At 45.8% G+C, this 25,394-nt stretch overlaps 1 protein-coding gene across 21 annotated transcripts in view; it reads left to right on the forward strand.

Moving 5' to 3' along the window:
• Window positions 1–25,394, forward strand: part of Cac (calcium voltage-gated channel subunit cacophony) — a 149,577-nt gene that overhangs the window by 28,407 nt on the left and 95,776 nt on the right. For all 21 annotated transcript variants that reach the window (XR_013080149.1, XR_013080148.1, XM_076771209.1 and 18 more), the window contains exon 2: window positions 9,901–10,143. Coding sequence is in view for 19 of the 21 variants with exons in the window: in XM_076771209.1 (XP_076627324.1) it covers window positions 9,902–10,143 (242 nt within the window). In the remaining 2 variants the exon portion in view is untranslated. The remainder of the gene's footprint in view (window positions 1–9,900; window positions 10,144–25,394) is intronic.

Raw genomic sequence — 25,394 nt, forward strand, 5'->3', positions numbered from 1 at the left:
GTATTTTCTACGTTTGATTCTTACGGTTTGCGCTGCGCAAATATAAAAAAATTTACATTGTGGCGAATAGGAAACGAAGCTCAATTCATCTCCTCTGCAAATCTGCAATGAAACACAGTTGCACAGACACGCGGAGCTCGAACAAAGCAGTCGACGCGTTTCTCATCTGAAAGGAAGAGCTTTTATCGATGCAATCGCGAACGAAGACGCATTTGCGTTCGCTTCTTCGCCGTCCGGATGACAAATTAGTTTGGAGAGACTCGTCAGTGTGTATTTTGCGGTTCATTGTTGCCCGTCAGACCGCGTGGAAACGCGCCAAAGTGGCGTCACGGCAATCCCGATGCGTAACGGCCGAAACGTCATCAATCTTTCGTATTTTCCGCTTCGAGTTTTGCACGCAGCGATCCAACGGATCGGTAACGCGCGCGAAACACGGGAATATTCGCTTCCATTAAAACGGACGTCGCCAAGGAGCTATACGGCGCCTTGCAGACGGAAATGTAAAAGTTGAACACGAACGAATTACAGAAACGCGGTTGTACGAGCGTTTAGGGTGGTCATTGTTCCCTGTAAGCTGGTTCGAAAGTAGCACAGTGATAGAACTGGAGATTAAAACAGCTTTCGTTCGCGGGGGAGGTTAATCGACGCGCATAGACGCCTTTCACGCGGCGGAATCGTAAATGGGGGCCTGTCAGTTTTATGGAAACTATAAAAAATGTAACAACAAAGGGCGATAAGAACCTAGAAGGGCCACCCTCGTAACCTAAAATTTCAGAATGTAGAAATACGTGGGCGAACTATGAATTATTCAATCGTAGAACTGGTGACTCGACTTTGACGAGAAATCGATAAATTTCTCGTGAAAAGTTCCGTTATAAAATGTCCAATTATAAACGTTAATCACAATTATAATTCGTGTTACGTGTTATTTGATTTTTTCGGGACGTTGTTGAGTTCTTCGATAATGACGATCGCAGCGTACCGTGGAAATGGCGCGTCTCGGTGGAATTGCGGTCGCGTTTTTCACCGCGAAACTAAAAAATTTTTCTCGTTAACGCCGGTGTCCAAGCTTTTTAGCGGCGTGTCGGCTTACCAGCAACCCGGGAAAATCAACATCGTTTTCGACGCGGAACGGTCGAGGGGAACTTTACCGGAATTAAGCTGTCCTACCGCCGGCCGGCGCTACATTTTATCAAAGAAGCCTTTACGAAGTGATCGAGCCAGTTTCTCGCGAGTTAAGGGTTAACTTAAGGGTGGCGGGATATTTTTAACGCCGCCTCGGTCGTTCGAAATAACGTCGATCGGTCGAGCAACCTCGTGGGAGCAACGCTCTCGGAACACACGAGCTATTCGCGATTACGGAAACATTTCAAGGGGAGAAGTTTGAAACATGAATTTTGTCGAATGTTTTAAAATTATTTTTAAACGATCCCCAACGAAGGAAATTTCATGGCCGGGGCGCAGAAATCGAAGAAACAGGAGCGATATCGAATCGATCGCACGCTCGGTAAGGTATCGCGACCGCCGACATTTAATTTTCGTTTCGCACTCGAAGACCGATGTGTTCCGAGCGCGCCCAGTTTCGCGGCGATAAGACCATCGTCATATCGATCGACGAACCAGGAACCCTCCCACGCTTTCCACTTTCGTTCTCGAGGTATTCACTTTTTGCTTTTACCCTCTGGAAATCCTTTCTTCGTTGTTGACTCATCCACTCGAGCGTGTTGCCTGGCCAGGGCTCGTCGTTTACTTATCGCGGTTCTACCGGCCGACACGCGTTCCCTTATATCTTCTAATCCGGGGGAACTAATGGAGTCGACGATATTAGAAATCGGACGGGCGATCAAACGGCCGAGTCACGGACCTGAAATAAAATCGAGTCCCCTCGCTGTATCGTAATGGATGCAAATCGAACACATACTGAAGCTTTAAGCAAGATAAATTCTACGAACAATGGGATCACTCTTTGTTGACGGTCAAGACGGGGTTCATGGTAGGGAAACATTCTTTCTTCAATTCTCACATCTGCACACCAAGCCCTACCCCCCTAACTGCATGTGGCGCTGCGTCGCTGCGGTGTGGGAACTCGTGAAAATCGTAGGAGGACAGAAAAGGAAAAGAGGGGGCGCGTTTCGTTTGGGCCTGTTAGTGGACTCATCAGTAAGGCTTTCTAGCAGGCCCTGCCTTAGACGACTGGGATATTGGGAAGTCGGTCGAGCGCTTGTGAGAGCGCGACCCCTCTGGTGGCGAGCGTGGAAGGCGACCTGCTCGTCAACAAACAGTGCCAACTTTCCCCAATGTCCTCAAGCAACGTCTTCGTTCCGACGTGACACGCACCCCCTTCCAAGGGTATCGTTGCAAGGGTGCTTGTAAGGGAGGAGACGGCATCGGAGCATTCTTCAAATCAGTTTGTTACAAGAGTCGAACAGCATTATCACTTCTTTCCCACATTCTCACATCGCCAACCAAACACAGCTTACATTAGTTTTAATTACGTGTGCAAATAAACAGTTACAAAACTCAATCTCACAAAGTTCACTACCCTCCATCCGGAATATTAATTTATTTCGGAAAGACGCGAACGTATACCGCGAGCCGCGACACTCTTCTATGTTTCATTTCTCTACGAGCAACCAACAGAACGTTAGAGACAACTGATCAATTTCTATACGAGGTGTCCTTTACATCGCAAAAGATTCGAAACGAACGCAGCAATCCAGAAGTTTAATAGCGTTCGCGAGTACAGGGGGGGGGGGGGAGGGAGTATTTTCAACTTTTCCCTCGTGTTTCGCGTCGAGTTTCCCCGGGCGAGGGTCGATGTCGTAAAGTTTGTTGCTAATGAGAATATTTTCTGTGCTCGGTGTTACCGTTTCCCGGGGTGCCCTCGCTTATCAATTTGCGCTCAAACGTCAGCACATCCATCCTCGAGGTATCGCTCGTTACGTAACACGACGTTAATGATCACGTGGCGTGACGTATCTCAGGGGACAGCTTTACACGTGTCCGTTTCAGACCCATGGAAACGCGAAACGATGATCGAAATTACACGCGCGTCGCGGCCCATCTACCCATCCAGGTAATAATTGGTCCGCCTTCGAGCCTTTTTATCCCTTTCTCGAACGAATTCTCGAGCCGTGTCGATCGCATTAATTCCTGGTCGAGGAATTCGCGCGCGAAGATTCGGATGAAAGGAGCGGAGGGTGGAATTCTCCTGGAGCGTTTGAAAACGTAATGGCGCGTTCGTTCAGCGGGTGTCGGATGCACGAGGATGGTAAACGAACCGATCCCCGGTCGGCAGACGTTTTTCCTCCGGGTCATTAATAGTCAATGAGGCCGACGATCGGGAGAGAAGGAAAATTAAATCCTACAGGGGTGGGGGTTGGAGAGGATCAAAGGTGAACAAGGAAGAAGGAAGTCGGAAGCGTAGAACCGGCTTATTCGCTTCTTAATTAATTATTCTTCCTCTATTACCGTCCACCAACTGCTCTGTGGAATGCTATCGTGATATATTCGTAGAATTAGAATTTGTAAATGCATTAAATAATTCTGGGGGATTATAGTTCCGAGAACAATTCGAAAGTCTGGACAGCTAAAATTCGATTCTGTCCGGGGTTCGGCGAGTCTGAACATTAAAGACATAATCCCCTAACTGTAGACCCATCTCCAGGGTTTATAGGAAGTAGATTATACTATACCCAATCAGACTCGCCTGCCTCTCGTTTCTGCAAAGCACATCGAATGCCAATAGTAATCTGTTTCAATGCATTTTTAAATATTCTTAAAATAATTATACGAAAGACAGTGGAAAGTAGGGACGCGTGTGCTTGTTTTCTGCAATTTAATGCAGGAAAAGGTCGCGTCCTGTTGCACGCCTTTCCACGAAGGATGCATTAGCTTTCGCGAAGCTGGCGAGATTCTTCTTTACGAGTATCAAACGGCAAAAGAGCTACTTTCGCGCGAGAACGATAATGTATTCCTTCTCCCTGAGACGTCGTCCGTCACGGTGAAACGAAGTACGTATATAAAAGGCAGAAAAAAAATAGAGAGAATCTTATATACATCGGCCAGAGGTACCGCAATTCATCTTGCACGTCGCGTTGCCTTATCTCCGGCGACGCGGTTACTTTTCTTCGCCGGAGGCGTTGCTCTTCCAACAATTTCAAACGGTACACTCGTAATCGAGCGGTCACGGGTATTCTGGATCGATCCTGGCTCGTTCTCGTCGTGGGCACTCGGTCATTTCTTGACCAGAACTTTCCACTTAATCGACTGCCGCGAGTTTTGTTCGCTGACATTAGCCTGAACTTTGCCATTACGCCTCGAAGCACCGTGTACATCGAGCCGCGCCCGACATCTAGCCAAAATGGAGCGGCGACGCGAGCGTATTTGCATAATTGCACGCCACGCGGAATATTAATTCGATCTGTCGCGCGATAGCCACGGACGATCAACTCCGTCGCGGAGGAAGTTATTTTTTTCAATATCTACGCGAACTATCAAATTATCCGAGTGAAATCGCACGTTACCTCCCCTGGGGATGCTACGCGTTGCTTAAACGACAAGATTTATTCGTGGGAGCAAAGAACGCCCTTACACTTCTAGTTTTCAAAGCAATTCTCAAGCTGAAACGTTAAACGAAATAAATTTACCAATACAAATATTAGGTCTCGTAAAAATTTTACGGTCTACCGTGGCAACGAGCATAATTTCCAGGCTCAAGCACCGTAAAAATGGCTCGTATTCGTCGAAGAGAGGGCCCCGAAGATCGAAAGATCTCGGATAAGATTGGAATCGAATGATCTCGCCGGATGCCCGAATATCGAGAAGTTTCCACCCTCTTCCCAGGGACCTCGGGGGATGTTTTCTTTTGCTAGGTCCTTACGCGCCGCTATCACGACCCTCCAAGAGAGTTTCGAGCTCGGATTTCGGCTCCCTTCGGTGGCGTCTCGCGCTTCGAGGGCTCGAAGCTGGAACTAATTTCACGGAGAGTCGACTCACGAGAGATCCCTCCGTCGCGTTATTAGGTTTCCCACGGCTAGTATACACGGGAAGAGATTTCTCCAGGCAGGGTGAAAAATTAAGGAGAGAACTGGCCGGGGGGAAAGAAAAAGAAATCGTCGGAAGAGAAAACGACGCGTGGGTGGGAAATAATCGCGAATGAGAAGCAGCGGATGAGTATGGCAACCTCCGGGAAAGAATTTACGAGGCTGAGACAATTCTAGTCCTTGTTACGAGAGGGTATCTTTGTCGATTAATACATTTTATAATCGTGAGTTTCATTTGGTTTGTGGGAGAAAAATTCCAATAGCTGCGAAGTCATAAATAAATTGGGAATAGTTTTCTCGAATGAATCTCGAGTATCACGAAAATCGTCAGGGCCCTGGAGTGGACAGATCCTTTAAGTGGTTCTAACTAGGAGATAGTAGGGTCTACGGAAACCAGATAGTACTCAACCGCCGTCGATGTTTGCCAACAACACCACAAGTAGAATGGTCGAGTAATAGCCAGACGCGTTTACCGGTCCTCGATCGCACCACGTCGATTTTATTTTAATCACCATCGAACAATATTTATTTATTTGTTAGGTTTAACTTGACGAAGGATCCCCCAATTTTTGTCACGCCCTTTGAACAGCAAAATACGAAACTGTCGCGAATATTCGAAGCGACGGAGTTCCAGAAACACCTGGTATGCATCGAAGAGTCGATTGTGAAATTAAACGGTCGTTTATTCGAGTCGATCGCAGACCTATCTCCCCGAACAATGGCTCGTAGAGGACATTTTCCAATGGACAGAGCGCTCGACGACCAATCTTATCCTCGGTTAGGTGAATTTTCATTAACTCGGTTCGGTCGTTCGCTCGACTTTGTCCCTCGACTGTCATCCTCGGATCGTTCGAAGGGAAAAAGAAAAATTTACAAGCAGAATCGTAAACAGTTCACCGGGAGGAAGAGTATGGCAGAAAGCAGATTCGAGGGCATTGGACAGAGAACAGGGAAGACCTTTCTGATATTCCGTGCACGTCAGCGAGAGAGATGAAACGGAGGGTAGCGGACAGGGAGAGGGAAACAGGGGTTGCCGGGTAACAGAGAGGTGGGATAAGAGCTCCCAGGGGTGCCTAGCAACAGGTTGCTATCCTAAAATTTCGACCACCGGGAACGCCGAGCCCGGGAGGGGATGAAAGCGTCGAGCAACCTACAGGGTGGCTTCCGTCGAGGTCTCGAGCGCTTCTCCAGTCCATTCGTATAATAAATTTGTGACAGAAAATTGATTTTAAGGGTGCAGAGTAATATAACGACCTGGAAATAAATGTAACAACGCTTTCGGAACAGTATCCCATAATTTCTATTTATTTCCAAGGTTTCGAGGGTACGTTTGTGTTGTAATTATTGCAGGGACACCCCGTATACTTTGTGAACGCGTACGCGAGCTACGATCGACACGGACGTCTCGTTGTTTTAGTTCATTATCCTGTCGGAAGCTGTTTCGAGACGAGTCCAAGAGCCAGGATTGGCGCACTTGAAATCTAGTAGCTTTGACCATAACTCTCCACTCGTGCCATTAACTATAAAAACGAGGATGTAACGTCGCTCCAGTGTACGCGTACGTTCCGTAACACATTTTAATATTTCCAAGCACCATATTATTCGCTTTACTCGTACACGCGTCCTATTTACTCGTGGTCTGTCAATAAACTTCTGCAAAACGAGGTACGAGCAAATCTGATCAAAAAATGACCGAATGCACTTAAATGCATATTAAATGTACCGACCTGCGCGTATTTAATATTTATTAAATTCTAATGCACAATTTGAACGTTCGTTTTTTCGTTCGATTGAGTCTTCTTTCCGCGCGTTGCTCTGTTTTTTCATCCCTATATTTAATTGCGTTTACACGTTTTATTCTTACACGCCGCGACAACGCATACGTTCGAACAAATGGAATTATATCGAGCAAAAGTAAACGAACTTTCCCACCAGGGTGGATTTTGCAACGCATAGCGGACGGTACGTGTACATTTTTAATGAAGAATTTCACCGGTTGAAATTCAACGGTGTTTCAAAGCAGTCCAATTTCAATTTCGAAAAACGAGCGTGATATTCATTTTAAAGCGAACGGATCGGCGGGAGTAACGTGTTTGAAACGTCGAGGTTTCCTAGGGGCGGGAGGAAAGCGAATTTTATGAATTTTTCCTACCTTTCGCGATCGAGCACGCGCCGTATTAAAAATGGCTGTCGCTGTCAGAATTTAAAAACGGATAAATTCGCGGAGTGATTATCGCTGGATACTTTGAAACGCGCGAGGGTAAGTTAATTACGCGTATAATGGATCGAAATCCGTTTCGAGCCGGCAGGTATTAATTCAATGGCGGTCGAGTCACACTCGGATGAATATTCGATTCGTTACCGGTCGAATCAAACCATCTGCGGTTCTTTTTCTTCGTAAAAAACAAGGAAGGAATTTTTTGATCGTTGCAAAAGGCGCGAAATTGCCTTGGACCGTCGGGGAATCGTTCGTTCGAGTCCGCGTCGGTGTTATTCGCGCGACGACGGGCGTTAAATTACGTCGGATAATATCGGGACAGAACGGGAGACCGATTCTACGAAACCTCTGTACAATTTACTTAAAGCGGAAATCGAAGAAACTCTTAACGAGATTTCAAAGCTGCCGGATACACGCAGCCGCGAGAAAGCCCTCTAGTTAGGTTCCCTTCCAACTCTGCGGAGTGCACATAATTTTCAAACGGGATCCCGGTACGCTCAAAGCACGGTTAATTAAAAAAGTGAGCCGCGTTATCGATTCAGGATGGGATCGAGAACGGGACGGGAGACTGAAATCGAGCGAGATAGAACGATGGCGGGACGAATTGTCATTTTATTCTCTGTCTTTGGAGCGTCGGTGGCTCGTTTTCGGTTCCCTTTAACCTGAAACCAGGGAAATGACACGAACAGACTGCACGGATTCGGGCCGTGAAACGTAATAAGGACAAATGGCCGCGACGAGGCTGTATAAAGAAAGCCGCTGGAATAAATGGAACACACTTTAGAGGTTCCCTTTCCAGAGGAAAAAATACATAAGGATAACAAGGGTTCGCTGGAAGACGAGAATGGGATTTATGGCGGCCACTATACCTTCTCTGTTTCCCTATAAATTATAATTATCGAGACCTCCGTACGAGCTTTCGTGAACGGTGAAATTTTATTAATATTAATTCTCTCGCGTCGCGCTGGCGTACGATTTTTTTATTCATCAAGTATCCACTGTGCTTTGTATCAATTCCCCCGTTGTTTTAATGATACTTTATAACGAGCCGTGCAAGCTCTCAAATCCATTTGGAAATTTGCAACGTTCGAAACCCCCTCGATGAAACGTCCTTTCAATTTGTCAGTTAATTGTAATCCTCCTTTCATGGAACTCGCAGAGGACGTATCGTGTAAGGCTTACGATAAAAATAAAAAAATAAGAAACGAAAGCGTAATGCTGGTCTTGGTCTCTTATTTTGTAACGTGCGTGCATCGATGGTATTTTTTAATGAATTTTCTCTGACTCGAACCCAGTTATAATCGATTGCTGCGAAAGTTGCCATGGATACTGATACTGTCGCGTATAATTGACAACTACAGATTTATCAGTGCGATGGAAAAGCTGTTTCTGGGACGAGTGGCTCGCCCCACTCGATTGTCGCGGGATCAAACGCATTTTAAATTCGAAACCAATACCCAGATGTAAAAATACAAAGCTCGCGCCAAGATTGCGCGACAATTCCGCGAATCAGTATCTACTCATCGATGGGGATAATCGTTAGGCATGTCTGCCGCGACGATAATTGGACCGTCGGTATTTTTAACTCGGGGGTGGTTTGGCCTGCGTCGAGCTCGTTGTCGAGCAGCGGTTCTCAGTATGACTCGGATTCTCGCGAAATGTTCTCTGCGAAAATTCTTTGGAAATTCCCCGCTGGACGAGGAAAAGCGAACAGACGCGAAGAACTTACCCTCGAACGGGAAAGGCAACCCCTTGATAGGTATTCCTCCGAGCGGAATGTTCTCCATTTTGCAAGACCATGAAGTTTTAGTACTACTTGTTCAATAGACAGCTGTCCGACTGTGTACGAACCTTAATCATTTTCGATGGCACGAAGTGGTTGAGTTATGAGAGATAAGTAAAGCTTTCCGCATAATTATTCATTTCTCTCGCTCGTTACCTCATGCAACCCCATTGCGATCTATCGCGATCGCGAAAGAGAATAATTCCGGTTCTGTGAGGTACTGCCCTGTGTTCAGTACTCTATCATCTGCTATTACTGTTATTAAAAATTTAATCGTCGACCGGAGTAAATGAAATTTAGCTGATCTCATCGAGCGACATCTCGACGATCCCGTAAACACGATTATATTTAAATCGAGTTGAAAGAACCGTGTATGAATTTTCCCTCGGAAGAGCCACGGGGATAAAGTTGATATCCAGGCTCATGTAAATAGGAAAAAGGACGAGCAAGTATCGTTATATTCGTTTTGCATCGTCTGGGTTCGCGGAAACGGAATAATAATGAAAAAAAGAGAGGAGACGGGGAAAAAACACGCGAAGAGATACACGACGTTAATTGGACTTAAGAGGGAGAAGACGCAACGATACAAATAATATTCAAGCGAAACAAGCACATGTATGGAGGTACGCAGGGTAACAAAAATAAACGAGTACGAGTGCTGGATCGCCTGACTAAGCCGCGCTTCCGATACCTCGAGATTAGGCCAGTCAACTTGACCCAATTTAGGTGAAACTGTTGCAACAGATTTCTTCCCGATCCTCCTAATACGCGTTCAACGCGTCGACCGATCGGTTAACGTTTTGAAGTTGATCTTTCGGTTTTCCAATATTTAAGGAACGCTGATTTGATTGCAGGATGTTGGGCGGCGTGGGAGGCCGGCACATGTCTACGCGCCGGCGGGTTAGTAGCCCGTTGGTGCGTGGAGGTGTGGGCCTCGCTGGATATGCTGGGCCAGGAGCTTCTGGAAATTCCAAAGATGCTGCCGCGTTACCACCGGATGTACAGAAATACGCTGCGAAAAGGCGCGGGGCGGTTACCACTAGCGATCACAAGAGCTGCGCCCTCGTACAGACACGCATCAAGCTTGGAGATATCATGTGAGTACATATTTTGTGCATGGAAGTCGGTAAAAGTCGCGGAGGCGCAATGCCTGACCAACACTGTCGGTCCCTACTTGGGCGGTAAAGCTCGTACAGTAGCAGTCGATATTATTGCTTCGCTCGACTTTGTTCTCACGCTTCTATCGACTGAGAGGATCAATAGAAGCCGCATGGTATCAGCAGTGAGGTGTCTGACCAGCACAATCGATATCTATTTGCTGGTAAAGTCGAGTAATGGTCGATAACTTGACTCGTCGTCGATAAAACACCTCTTTACCACATTAGCACCGACGAGGTATACGAGTAGACCTATCACCTAATGTATTTTTTCGGCCCGTTTCTCTGGGACTCTAGAGCCCCATTACCATTTCCGTGTCACTCGCAACGTTACCAACAGATTTAGAAATGAATTTCGGGAAAACGATAAAGAACGCTAGTGTAAGCCTTTCCTTCTTGCTCTTGTAAAAGAGAAACAGCAGAAATACGACCTCGCGATAATCGGCATATGATTTCAAGTTTCGACTGCCCAGCATTTTTACTTTCCGACCGAAGGTATAAGATACCATAATGAAAAAAAAATTTCGAAAATTTTTTTAGCGAAAATACACGTTTTAAGACCCTCTGACCATATTGTGACTATTAATAAAAAAGACATTTTTTTTTGTTTCTATGTTATTAACATGATTGCGTCTAAACAGTAAATTTTACATTTAAATTTTATGTTCTCATTTCAAGGTCTGATTAGATTTTGAGCGTGATCTGCTCCCTTACTCGAATGCTTCCCCCTCAAAGAAAGGAGACGACGCTTGTCGTCAGAAGTCTAATCCTTAAAAAGAACATTTCTATCACAAGCTCTCGATGTACAAGCTCATATACATTTGTTGTTAATAAATTGTTCAATGTTTAATGTTTAATTAATGTCTCTATTTAATTTGGCACAAAGTCTGCCATAGAGGTCGGTAAATAAGCGCCATCTATCGTTGAAAATGACGAATTATTCCACGACAAACTTGGGCGTTTTAGCACCAGGGGGCTTGAGGTCGATAAATAAGCGCCATCTAGCACTAAAGATAAGGAACTATTCCACGATAAACTTGGGCGTTTTAGCACCAGGGGGTTTGAGGTCGATAAATAAGCGCCATCTAGCGCTGAAAATAACGGACTATTCCACGCAAAGGCGGCTCTCTCGGCTCTCACGAGGCGCTCCGAAATTACTTCGGGCCAGAGATGCCAGATTCAGCACCCGGTGCTCTACTCACACATACCAGATTACGCGTACGTGAGCTCGTAGAGAAAGGCTCACATTTGCCTTCTCGCTCTTAACAACTGAAATCCGACCTCTCCTGAAATCTCGACTGCCCAAGTTTTACTTGCCTTTCCTAGAGTTCATTATTGAACTTTGCAAATTACTCCTGGTTTCTATTTGCTTCTGATGACCTCTGATGACCAGTGCTGATAAAACTACAGAACTCCCGACAACTTTTGACACCATGCAGCAACTGTTACTGACTGCTCCTGATTACTGGCTTGCCTCTGCTGGACTCTGCTGACCATCGCTTATATTTCTGACAACCTATAACGATTACTACTGACTTCTGCTAACCTCTGTTGGTCTTTGCTGATCTCTGTCAGCGTGTGCTTGTCTCTGCTGAACTTTCCTGGCCTCTGCCGATCGCTACTGACCACTGCAGGTATTTCTGATAATCTATAACGATTAATACTTACTACTGCATGCCCCTACAAGTCTCTGCTTGCCTTTGCAGGTTTCTGCTTGTCCTTGCATGCCTTTGCTGACCTCTGCTGAACACTGCTGACCACACCTGATGCATCTGACATCGTATATCAATTACTACATGCTACTGTTCGCCCCTGCTGATCTCTGCTTGCCACTGCATGCCTCTGCTCGTCTCTGCTGACCGCTGCTGACCACCTCTGATGCTTCTGACAACATATAACGCTTACTACTTGCTACTATTTGCCCCTGGTGATCTCTGCTTGCCACTGCTGCCCTTTGCTGATCACAGCTTATATTTCTGGCAATGTACAACGATTACCACGACTCCTGCCTTCCTCTGTTAACCTCTGCCAGCGACCCCTGGCCTAAGCTGGCCTCTGCTGACCGCTGCTGACCAGTGCTGACCACCGTTTATATTTCTGACAACGTATAACGATTACTACTGACTTCTGCTAATCTCTGTTGGTCTTTGCTGATCTCTGTCAGCGTGTGCTTGTCTCTGCTGAACTTTCCTGGCCTCTGCCGAATGCTACTGACCACTGCAGGTATTTCTGATAATCTATAACGATTAATACTCACTACTGCATGCCCCTACAAGTCTCTGCTTGCCTTTGCAGGTTTCTGCTTGCCCTTGCATGCCTTTGCTAACCTCTGCTGAACACTGCTGACCACCCCTGATGCTTCTGACATCGTATAACAATCACTACATGCTACTGTTCGCTCCTACTGATCTCTGCTTGCCACTGCATGCCTCTGCTCGTCTCTGCTGACCGCTGCTGACCACCTCCGATGCTTCTGACAACATATAACGCTTACTACTTGCTTCTATTCGCCCCTGGTGATCTCTGCTTGCCACTGCTGGCCTTTGCTGATCACAGCTTATATTTCTGGCAACGTACAACGATTACCACGACTCCTGCCTTCCTCTGTTAACCTCTGTCAGCGTCCCCTGGCCTAAGCTGGCCTCTGCTGACCGCTGCTGACCAGTGCTGACCACCGTTTATATTTCTGACAACGTATAACGATTACTACTGACTTCTGCTAACCTCTGTTGGTCTTTGCTGATCTCTGTCAGCGTGTGCTTGTCTCTGCTGAACTTTCCTGGCCTCTGCCGAACGCTACTGACCACTGCAGGTATTTCTGATAATGTATAACGATTAATACTCACTACTGCATGCCCCTACAAGTCTCTGCTTGCCTTTGCAGGTTTCTGCTTGCCCGTGCATGCCTTTGCTAACCTCTGCTGAACACTGCTGACCACCCCTGATGCTTCTGACATCGTATAACAATCACTACATGCTACTGTTCGCCCCTGCTGATCTCTGCTTGCCACTGCATGCCTCTGCTCGTCTCTGCTGACCGCTGCTGATCACCCCTGGTACTTCTGACAACGTAAGGCGGTTACTACTGGCTTCTGCCAGCCTCCCCAACTTCTGCTCTTCTCTGCTGACCACCGCTTATATTTCTATCAACCTACAACGATTACTACTGACTTCTGCCACCCTCCGCTGGCCTCTGCTAATCGCTGCTGACCACTCCTGATACTTCTGACAACGTGTAAGGATTACTACTTGCTACTGTTTGCCAGCTGGCCTCTGCCAACGTCTCCCGACGTCAGTTAATCATCGCTGACCACAGCTGATCGTTGCTGGCAACTTGTGATATGATATAATATAATATAATATGTTTATATGTATCAAAGTTTTGTATAATGTAAATCTGTGGCAATAAATGATATAATTTCAAAGAATGCTATGTGTTCTCATCATTTCTACGTTTCCTTTACTCTCGAAACCATTCCCTTAGTTATAAGATACCTGCCATCTCTTTCCCTACCATCCCCTCCTGATAACAAAGTCTAAAATGGACATAAAACCGTCAGCGCCTGACCTATGGTCGATTAGAGATACTTATTCATTCATTCAGTAAACGTCAGTTCCCATACTAGCTGCCAGAGATAAAAATTTTCAAGTCTAAAATGGACCTGAAACCGTCAGCGCCATAGCTACGGTCGATAGGTAAACGCCAGCTCCGTGTACTAGCTGCCAGAGGCAAAAATTTTCAAAGTTCCGCGGAAAGATTTCGAATCTGCCGCCGCCTGGGCTTTCTCACAAGCGCTCGCTCGGGCCTTCGTTTCTATATATACACTCGTTAACCCAACGCTAAATGGGCCATTTCATGACATGCCTTCCTAGCAGCAACATCTCCAGCAGCAGCGGAGCCGGCAGGAGCTGGTCCTCCCCTGGAGGGGGGGTGGGGGTCCGGCCAGGTCTGGCTGGCGGTCTCCCACCCAGTGGGGGGGGGGGGGGGGGTCGCTGCAAAATTTTCGGGATGTTCCTTCCCGAAAATTTTCTAAGTTCCACAGCTGGCAGGAGACAACAACAATGGCGGATGGCGACTACCAGGAGAGAGGAGAGGGGCCAGCGACGATCTTCCAGAAAAATTTCTAAGTTCCACGGCTGGCAGGAGACAACAAACACAAGGCGGAAAAATTTCAAAGTCCCACAGCTAGCACGAGACACCTGGCGGTTGACGGGCTGCCAGGAAAGATGGAAGGCGGGCTGCGATGTTCATCCAGAAAAATTGCAAAGTTCCCGGGAAAGATTTCAAGGGGGGGGGGCTCTTTAAAATTTTTGCCGAAAAATTCAGGCCGGAATTTTTGCTGCTGCCTGAAACTTCCGAGAAATTTCAGGGATTCCGAGAAGTTTCAGGGTTTCCGAGAAGTTTCAGGGATTCCGAGAAGTTTCAGGGATTCCGAGAATTTTCAGGAATTCTTAGAAATGACGTCATTTCCAGGAATTCCCAGAAATTTTCTGGCGGCGGGAGATTTGAAATCTTTCCGAAGAACTTAGAAAATTTTTAAAGATACGGAGAGTCGATCGAGCGTTTGTGAAGGTCTTATAATTAAGGGAATGATTTGGAGAGAGGAAAGAGAGGTAAAAAATGATGAAAACACATCGAATTTTTTAAATTTATATCATTTATTGCCACAGATTTACATTATACAGAACTTTAATACATATAAACATATTATATTATATTATATCATGTCACAAGTTGTCTGCAACGGTCAGCAGTGGTCAGCAATGGTCAGCTGACGTCGGAAGATGTTCGCAGAGGCCAGCTTAGGCCAGGAGATGCTGGCAAAGGTCAGCAGAGGCTGGGAGAGGCTAACAGTAGCCAGTCGTAATCGTTATACGTTGTCAGAAGTAACAGGAGTGGTCAGCAGCGGTCAGCAGAGGCCAGCGGAGGCAGACAGAAGTCAGTAGTAATCGTTGTACGTTGTCAGAAATATAAGCGGTGGTCAGCAGAGGCCAGCAGAGGCTGGGAGAGGCTAACAGTATCCAGTCGTAATCGTTATACGTTGTCAGAAGTAACAGGAGTGGTCAACAGCGGTCAGCAGAGTCCAGCGGAGGCAGGCAGAAGTCAGTAGTAATCGTTACATGTTGTCAGACATACAAGCGGTGGTCAGCAGAGGCCAGCAGAGGCTGGGAGAGGCTAACAGTAGCCAGTCGTAATCGTTATACGTTGTCAAAAGTAACAGGAGTGGTCAGCAGCGGTCAGCAGAGGCCAGCGGAGGCTGGCAGACGTCATTAATAATCGTTATACGTTGTCAGAAATTCCAGGAGTGGTCAGCAGCGGTCAGCAGAGGCCAGTGGAAACCTGTTGACGGAAGGTCGGATGTTAGTTGTTCAAGAGCTAGAAGGGAAGTGTGAGCCCTTCTCTCGCGACTCTCACGAGGCGGTCCGAAATTACTTCGGGCAACTTCGGAGAATCGAGAAAGAGGGCATGCGTTATTTTGCCTTTGTCGGGTTTCCGAAACTCCACGAGCTCACGTACGCGTGATCTGACATAGTGTGAGAGAGCACCTTCAGAGCAGAATTCATATACAAGGTGGTTGTGCATTGTGTGCGTAAGTGGAGAAGCAGTTTCCTTTTGGGCACAGGCTTGCCGTCTGATGATACTGCACTGTCTTTTTCAATCTCTCCCATAGTCAACTCACATGTATTTACGCACACACTACAGCTTTCTGCCCATCAATACTAATTCACTGAATAGTTTCTCAACTGACCGCCATCCTTGAGAAGTGGCCGCTAAAATTATCTCCCAATTTTCAGGTCGGTATGGCAGTCAGATTCGGTCGCAAAAGTCCATAAGGTAATAGGTCTATTCGTATACCTCGTCTGTGACATTAGTACTCGTATATTTCGTCCACAGAGGAGGTCAAACAAATTTATTAAACATCAAAAACGAATTTTTAAGAAGAATCGACGGTAGGCAGGTGCAGAAATATTTCGGCGAAATTGAAATGTTTCAAATCATTCTGGAAAAATTATTTATAGTTGTAGGGGTCATTTACAATCATTTTTGGTCATTATACATACCCTCGAAATCCTACACAGTTTCGAGAGAAAAATTCCTGAAACACATGGTCACTGTCGGTTACGCAGAACGTTTGCAACTGGCGATTGTATCGACAGCAGCAATTTAGCATCTATCGTCGATAAATTCTGCAGATTGAACGCGTTAGAGATCGCTGCGTACCGCGCGCGAGTAAAGTAGAATGCAGTCTGACCACAGCCCGTTCTATACTACTGTGCGGGGAAATATAATCCTTAGTGCGTTCGTGGAAACGGTCTTACGACATTCGATGCATCGTAATCGATTTATCGCCAGAGAGGTTAACGCGTTCGCGATACAAGATGGCGGCAGTCGATGGTTGCGGCCGACCACGCCGGGGTATGCACTACTGCGGCTGAATTAAAGTCTAATGTAGCGAGGTGTCTGTACTCTCGGCACGGACGGTCTTCGGCGCTTTTTACGTTATCGATTAGTCTTCGATTGTTTGGCCATTACTTTTTATTTTTAGCGCGGACTGTCGTTGCCCGTTCCGGTAAATTTAATTAGAATTTCCATGCCCGTGGCTCCCTATCGTTCTTCCGGGGCGCGTTTACTCGACGACTTTCGACCGCAGCCGATTCGCGAGACCCTCTTTTAAACATTTTCTCGGGCGCACGGATTGAATCCGACGACTTTGTGCCGTAGATTTTTCCGCTCGAAAATAAACGGGTCACCGTGGTCGCCTCGAAGACCGAGCTTTCACGATACCAGGCGCTCTATACCTCCCTTTATGCGGGGGAAAATATAAATAAAATGCTCATTCAAGTTTTATCGTCGCCGTCCCTTCTTTAGTTCCATCCATCTGCGATCGAGCGTACGACAGCTATCGTTTCGAAGGTGACTGCTCGAACCCTGTAAAAATAGAATCAATAAAAGGAATCGACGTTACGTGGAACTAGGTCTGCGCTATCGCGGACAAAATCGCCAGGATTCCCCCCGACCTTTTGTTATTAAAATGGTCACAGAGACTATCCAGTCCGTTCGGATTAATCTCTCCCGTTAACGAACGAATCGATGGTCTACCCCTCGCATTCCTTTGTCGATCTCGCGACGATGTGTGCTCGTTCCTCTACACGCATTTCTCGAATTCCCGACGGTACTAAGTGGCTGCAGTCGCGCGGAGATACGCGGACCGATCGAAGCCACTCAAAACTTGCCCCTCGAGTCCCCCGGTGACTGGGAAACGTCTCGATCGTCGACGCTCCCGTCGTAAAATCGGCAAAAATCGAAAGTAAAGGAACTCGATCGATTTTTCCGGGGGCACGACTGGCGGTGAAACGGGGGGAAATCGAAAGTAAAACGTAGAAACGACACCGGGGTTAGAGCAAGTAGGTCGCGATCGTAAACGCGCGTCGCGGTTGTTCGATACAAAGGAATTCGACTCGTAGAAAGCAGAGTGCTTTGCACCCTGCTAGGGGTTTCCGATTACGTCGTTGTCCTTTGTCCGCGTCTCGGACTCCCAGACCTGTTCCCGTTGCGATTTTCGGTTTCTGTTTCGGTTTCGGGCGATCGGTAGCCGTGGGAGGCGTAGTCCGTTCGTCCCTCGATTCTCTCGTCCACTCCCTCGGCTTCTCCGATCGGTGGCGTGTCGCTGTGGTGAATCGAGTCGGAGTCAGAGTCGCGGAGTCGAGTCGACTCGGTCGTGTGTTTCGGGCTGGTTGCCGGCTGCCGCCGTGAATCAATACCCGCATTGCGCGTGCCACCTCTCTTTCTCTGTCCCTCGTCCTATCTCCCGTTCTCGCTCTCCTCTGTCCACCGCCGACGCTCCTCTCTCCTGCCTCGCTTCTGTCCGCCATCTCGTTCCCTCGACCGCTTCTCCACCCTCCTCCACGTGTTTTCCACCCTCCTCTCCCCGGTCGTCGAGTCTTTTGCTCCTCCAGTCTTTCCCTTTCTCGCCCGCGAGTCGCGTCTCTGTCCCTCCTAGCCCCTCCGTCCCTCTTCACCGCCCCTCTCTGCCCTTCGACGTTCCACCCCCTGCTCGCGGGACGCGTAGAGCCGGCAGAGCGGGCCACGGGGAGGGTTGGCGGCCGATAGCGGCCTCTACGGGTTGCACAACCCCCGCGCTATGCGAACAGGTCTGACGAACGAGCACGCGGTTCCTAACGACGATACGCTGCTGGACAAAATTCGAACACACGTCGTACGACTCTCGTCGATATTTGCACGAGCAAACAGACTATTCGTAGGAATAAGGTATTTCGAAATTGGGGGTGAAACTCGAGTCATTCCGTGGGGCTGTATTTGAGAAAGGGATGAAACTGGAAGCGTCCCACGTGGTTGTTTATCTAGGTTTAAAAATGCGATCATCGAACAGTCCAATTTCTTTGCAACTTCGCGGGATTCATCATGATAATATTACTCGATGGTTTCGAAATATTACGAGCGTCGATATCGGGGGCAGTCTATTTTTCCCTTTGAAAACGGAGCTATATTTTTAACGATAGATCCGTGCGTCGTTATCGAATGGCATAGAGGAACAGGTTACTCTTTTATTTTTAACGCGGTGCAATAAAGTTCGTCGACTAAAATTCTACTCGCCACGCGCAGTCGATCGGCGTCAGTAATAAAATCTGGGTCAAAATCTGTTATAAACTCCGACGTTCGACGATGCGGTTGTAGACGCAAACCAGTTTCGAAATGGTCAAATATCCGGACGAGTCCTTTGTACTTTGAACTATCAACTAATGGCTACGAAAAATTCGAAACTCTGTTGTGCAGATAGTTGCATGTTATATGGAAAATAATAATTACTCGCTGCGTCTGACGATTTTATCCAGGGACGTACGAGGAAAATCGTAGAAGATGTAAAGCTTGCGTAGCTTTTCTCGCGGGAAGGAGAATGTTCGATAAACTTTTTCCCTGGATAATTGATAAGACAGCTCGTCGGGGCGTCGATAGAGGAGGCGCGCGTGAACGAATAACGCCGTGAAAGTATCGTCTGGTTTCGACGTTCGACCGACGGTCTCGAACCCTGGGAACGCGGGTGTCGTTTTCTGGGAACGCCAAAGGATCTCCGTAACGTTGGAGATTCTTGATAGCGATGAAAACAACCGCAACGGAGGTCAGTAAACTCCGAAGACTCGTGCTCGCCGCGCCAGGTTCGCGTAACCTCTTCGGGGAATGATGCTTTTTAATAAGACGTCAGCGTAACGGGTGTCCGGCTGCTTGTCGGGGATTTTATTTCGAAAAATAAAACGTCGTCCCGTAAATCTGACCCTGCGAACACGGATTAAGCTTACTAGTTGTTGCAAACATAATATTTGTCGCTCGTCGTGTCGTTAGATTCTCGGAAAAACATCAACTTGCGGAGCTCGAGTTATAGAATACGCGGAAATATTATGCATTTCGTGGTTCTGCTTAAATTAAAAAATGAATCGGTGAGGATTGAAATAATCCCATAACGGTCTGCGATCGAGCGGAGTTCGATCGCGATATTTCCGCTCGATGTTGTAGGAGGCGAGTTAACGTGCCAGAATCGCATAGCAGACGCGAGCATTCGCGCATTTGCGGGGCGTATCTTCTTCGCGTGGGAGGATTAGTTCGAGCGCGCGTAAACAACTGATAATACAGCCAAAAGGATGCCTCGTGTTTACCGAATCGAGTTATCGTTCTTTCCAAAAGTGTCGGGCAGTTTCTTCGACTGTTCTCCTTGCTCGACAATTCACAAACTCGAGCGTTATCAAATTTGTTCAACCATCGATTCTCAAATTTTTCAGACTTAGCTTGCGATACTTTTCGAAGTATCCGTGCTTATATTTTGTAAACATTGTAAACGACGGAATGTATTTGACTTTTTTGAACGAAGAATCGTACTTGTCTTGAGAGGAGGGTAGTTTCTAAGGACGAGTACGTGCATCACGTGCGCGAGTAAGTACGTTAACGTAAGAGAGACGGATTAATTTGCGAATGACCGATCGAAAGCGAAAGAGATGGCGCGGAAACCTTATGGTTCTATCCTCGGTATAAGGAGACGTAAATCCATTTGGCTCCGGTGTTCGGTGCATAGCAACCCTTACGTTAGAAGACCAATAGATGACGAAGCTAACGGGGTTCAGATGACTTGACTTACGAAGCCCCGGCCGTGCTCTCTCGGTGCAACGCACCGTTTTTCTTTCGTTATGCCCGGCAATGAAGTCGTTACGAAATGCAGGTCATAGAATGCGTTCCACTTTTCGTCGACGGTTTGGGTCAGGGCGACCCGGATCCTCGTGATCGAGATCCACTCTTCGAACGATACTCCGAACTATCTTAACGTATGTCAAGATTCTTCACACAATACAGAATAATTAAGTAATTACTGGATAGACGTCTCAGTTTGGTGGTTCGAACAATCTTCACTTTTCTCGACCAACATTATTTCTTTTTCTGTTCCGTCTAATACGCTGTAAACGTTGACACCTGTCTGCTCAGTATTAATAAATCAAATAGTTGAAACCGTGGAACCCACGAAGCTCACTGGTGACCCAGCACTTGCTAAATCATGTACAACGAAAAGATTTCGAAAGCTATAAAATTGCAATCTACCATCATTTATCGAACATTTCTGTAATTTGAACGTGCCTGGACGTGGAAGACTGTCGATGCTGGTCGCGATCGAGGATCCAAGGGACGCGGATCGATGAGGAATCTTATCCCCAGGCGCGCTCGGTCGTTCCTTTTGATCGTTGGAGCGTCCACGCGTCCCTTGAATCGCCGAGAATCGATGGGTCGATAGATATCAGATTAGCGGAGCGCGTCTTTCCCTGGACGATTTTAGCCAGGCTGGAGAAGCTCGATCGGCCGTGGCGCGTTCGACGCTCGTTCTTGATTGGCGGCGGACCGAGTGACGTCACGCGAACACTTTGACAGACCAATCGAATGATTCGATTAAAATTCTCGTAGTTCCTCCTCCTCCTCACCCCTGGTGGACCAACGTACGACGGAGTAGGCCTCGCGCGATGCCAGAGGATGACGAAACCCGTCGGGACGTCGACGTTGTTTGTTTTCGTCACTCCGTCTCGCAACATACGCGAATTCCTACCCCCCTTCTGGACGAAAACAAAAGTTTCGCCATCGACGACCGCCAGAATTTCGCCACCCCTGAGGCTCTGATATTAAAAAAAGAAATTTTACTCTATTAATTTCATCCCTTGAATTTTTTTAAAAATGATATTTGGATAGTGGTCGTTCGAAAGGAAACAATTTGGATTTATTTGTAAGAGGAATCGAGTAAGTTGCAACGGGGAATGATTTCGTTCCAAAAAGAAGCAGAGTAGTCAACGCGTCAAAAAGAAATAAGTATAATGCGCACTAATTGTCAAGAGCTCCGTTCACCGTGTTCTACTGCGTCAAAGACTTCTTTAATGTCCGCATAAATTGCATCAACGTGATCAGCCTGACTGAGGCTGGTATATACAGGGTGGACGAGGACTGACGATGCACGCGAAGATAGGGTAATTTCTCGCGTAAAAGCGAATCCAGAGTACATAACACCACCCTTTCATTCGCATTACAGTTTTAGAAAAAATTTATTTCAAAATTTATAGCGTACGCGGGCCATCAAGTACGCGGTTACCTAATGTCTGACTTATCGTTGATATTACTACTTAAAATTACAATTGCGAAGATTCACAGTGCTCTCTGACGAATTTATTATTTATTTTCTATTAGTATAACTATTTTCTAACCAGTTACAAGATATTTAAGCAAGTACGATCCGATAAACACCACTTTTAAGAAACATCAAGTAGAAATAATGAGCATTGGTCGGACGTGTTTACTATTTTTAAAATCTGACATTAAAGTGGTGTCAATCCGGTTGGATGCGAGCTTGGCATTGCTATAACAATACAATTTATCGTTCGACAAAGTTTTTTAGCATTTAATTGAGCCTCGATGTTTAAATTTTTAATTCTTTGCGTGAGTTCTTCGTAAGAAGTCACTTCTGTCGAGTAAACTTTTGCGTAGTTTCTAACTCTAAGACAAAGCGTTTATTCGCAAACTTTATACAACGTTTCTTTCTTCTTTCGAACAAATCATTGGAGACTTTGTACGTGGAACAGAACGGAAGTGGTCGAATCGAAATCGGTTCGGTAGATTTTAACAGAGAGTTGCAAACCAAGTTACGATTCTGTTTCTACGAATCGTAAATTCTCCGCAGTACGCTTCACGCCCATGTAGACGCATTCTGCATCTAGTTGGAGACCGGTACGAAATTAGTGTCGATCGATCTTGGTCGATCGGATATCGGAGACTTTCGTTTTCCTAGATTAAACCGAAAGGTGTAGAGCGTCGTTGGTTTTATTTTGAGAACACACGCAGTTACTAGAAGGTATAAGGGCGCGTCGACGTTAGGGCGACCTTATAATACTCCGTTGCGCGTACGAAGGTTGAAACTGCGTTGCACCATAAATAGGACGACCGCGATTAATGGGTTGAGCCGCAGTCGATAAGCAGGCCAGCGTAGTTTCTGAACAAATTTAGGTGCGTCGAGTGCCGTGTCTAACGCGATATTTATAAGACATCGTGCGCTCACGCACACGCTCGCTGGTTCTCCCACGTACATAGACAGCTTGGAAACAATTATTCTTGAAATACGCTCATTGGAGTTGTTCGTGTCGGCGGAAAGTCGTTGAAAAGTTCCCCGGGCTCGCGGGAAGTTCCTGCTTCCGCGTGCAGAATTTTTCATCTCTTCTTTCCTCCAAGTTTCTCGATTACTTTATCTTGCCGAAAGAGAAATGGGAGAAAGGGCGCGGAACGTCCGCGTTATTCGCGGACAAAAACGACGACGCGACGTCCCCGTTCGTTGCGCGTCGAAATTGGTTACAGTTAGAGAAATATTAAACTCCATTTACCCGATCGTAATCCGTATTATTAAATCGGTCGGTGATTTATTTTTGCGGAGCAACGAACCTCGAGTTCGAATTAAATCAAAGGATCCGGCGTTTGGATAAAATGCACAACAACCGGCGCTCTCTCGTTCTTACGTTACGACCTTCGACCTTTGGAGGCGTGGATCAACGACGAAATTGGCCACGTTCGCGTTCGGGAACGCTGTCCGTTCGTTAGCGAGTGCAACAGGATGCATAATTATTAAAGCTGATAACGAGGCGGCCTCGACCGGTCGCAATTATTTCTTTTCAACGATGGACTTTGTCGATTCGACTTCTCTGTGGATCGAACGCGTGAAACGACGTTTAAAATTTCGGGCCAAGGCCCTCCCCCCCTGGCTCTGATTCGTGATCGATGATCGATTCGGTCGCGAATATTTATTATTATTCATTTATTAACGGGATTAAACCTTTTAGTACAAAGACGTAAGGATACAGATGTGGATTTTACATAGGCAAACGTTATCGCTTAGTGAATTTAACAAAAATAAATTATTTACAATATGTTACAAGGATAATTTTAGACTTTCTGAGATCCAAACGTTGTACGGTAACTTTCAGAGTAAAATAGAAGGTGATTTCTTAAATATATAGATGGTACATACAGAGGAAACAATTGAGTAATCGTTGAACACGAAATATGACCTTTGATTAGCTTACTTACAAATATAATATCTGCAATTCTTCTTCTATTATGCAGTGTTTGAAGATTAGTATTAATAAGAAAGTCATCATAATTATGTGATTCAAGAGGCATGGGACTTCCATTATGCCTAGCAACACGACGAAGAAATTTGTGTTGAACTTGTGACGTCGCCTCCCATGCTCGCCACCAGATTGACACTTCGGTTGCTATATACAGGGTGTTCGGTCATCCCTGGGAAAAATTTTAATAGGGGATTCTAGAGGCCATAATAAGACGAAAATCAAGAATACCAATTTGTTCATGGAGGCTACGTTAAAAAATTATTAACAATTAAATTCAAAAATTTCAAATCGTTCTGGAAAAATTATTTTTGGTTGCGGGGGTCAATTACAATCATTTTTGGTAAATACACATACTTCCGAAATCCTACCCACTTTCGAGAAAAAAATTCGAGTAAGTAATGAAAGTTTTGGGTGAAAAAAAGTCTTTCGAATCGTCTTGGAAAAATTATTTTTAGTTGCAGGGGTCAATTGCAAGCATTTTTGGTCATTACACATACCCTCGAAATCCTACTCAGTTTCGAGAAAAAAATTCCTTACTGAAAATATAATTTCTGGCCAGAAATGTCTGCCCGAATTTTCATGCGAATCTTTAAAACGTCATAACTTCTGAACGGATTGGACGATTTTAATGTTTAAAAAAGCAAACTACGCGTATTTTGATGGAGAATATGTACAAATCGCAAAAATATTCGAAAAGTTGGTCCTTGACCACGCAAAATGAGAAAAACCCCATAAAAATGGTCCAATTTTCAAACAGTCATAACTCCTACAATTGTGGATATATTTCAATGAAACTTTTTTCTGAAGCAGAGCTCATGGGTACCTACAAAAAAGTATTAGACAACTTTTCTGTAAGACGTCAAACAAAATTATTAAAACTGAAAAACGAAGTTTGAAGCAAAATCGACAGGGGGTAGGTGCCCAAATTTTTCGACGAGAAAAAAAGATTTCAAATCGTTCTAAAAAAATTGTTCTTAGCTGCGGGGGTCGATTACAACCATTTTTGGTCATTAGACATAACCCCGAAATCCTATCCACTTTCGAGAAAAAAATTCCTTACTGACAATCTAATGTGAGGCCAGAAATACTCCTCGGAAATTTCATGCGAATTTTCAAAACGTCATAACTTCTGAACGGATTGGACGATTTTAATGTTTAAAAAAGCAAACTACGCGTATTTTAGTGTAGAATATGTAGAAATTCTAAAAATATTCGAAAAGTTGTTCCATAACCCCCTAAAATGAGAAAAACCCCATAAAAATGGTCCAATTTTCAAACAGTCATAACTCCTACAATTGTGAATATATTTCAATGAAACTTTTTTCTGAAGTAGAGTTCATGGGTACCTACAGAAAAGTATTAGACAGCTTTTCCGTAGGGCGTCAAATGAAATTATCAAAAATGAAAAACGAATTTTTAAGAAAAATCGACAGGGGGTAGGTGCCTAAATTTTTTGGCGAAAAAAAATATTTCAAATCGTTCTGGAAAAATTGTATTCTGTTGCGGGAGTCAATTACAATAATTTTTGGTGAATA

Source organism: Colletes latitarsis, chromosome 8, assembly GCF_051014445.1.
Source record: "Colletes latitarsis isolate SP2378_abdomen chromosome 8, iyColLati1, whole genome shotgun sequence".
Taxonomy (NCBI): Eukaryota; Metazoa; Arthropoda; class Insecta; order Hymenoptera; family Colletidae; genus Colletes; species Colletes latitarsis.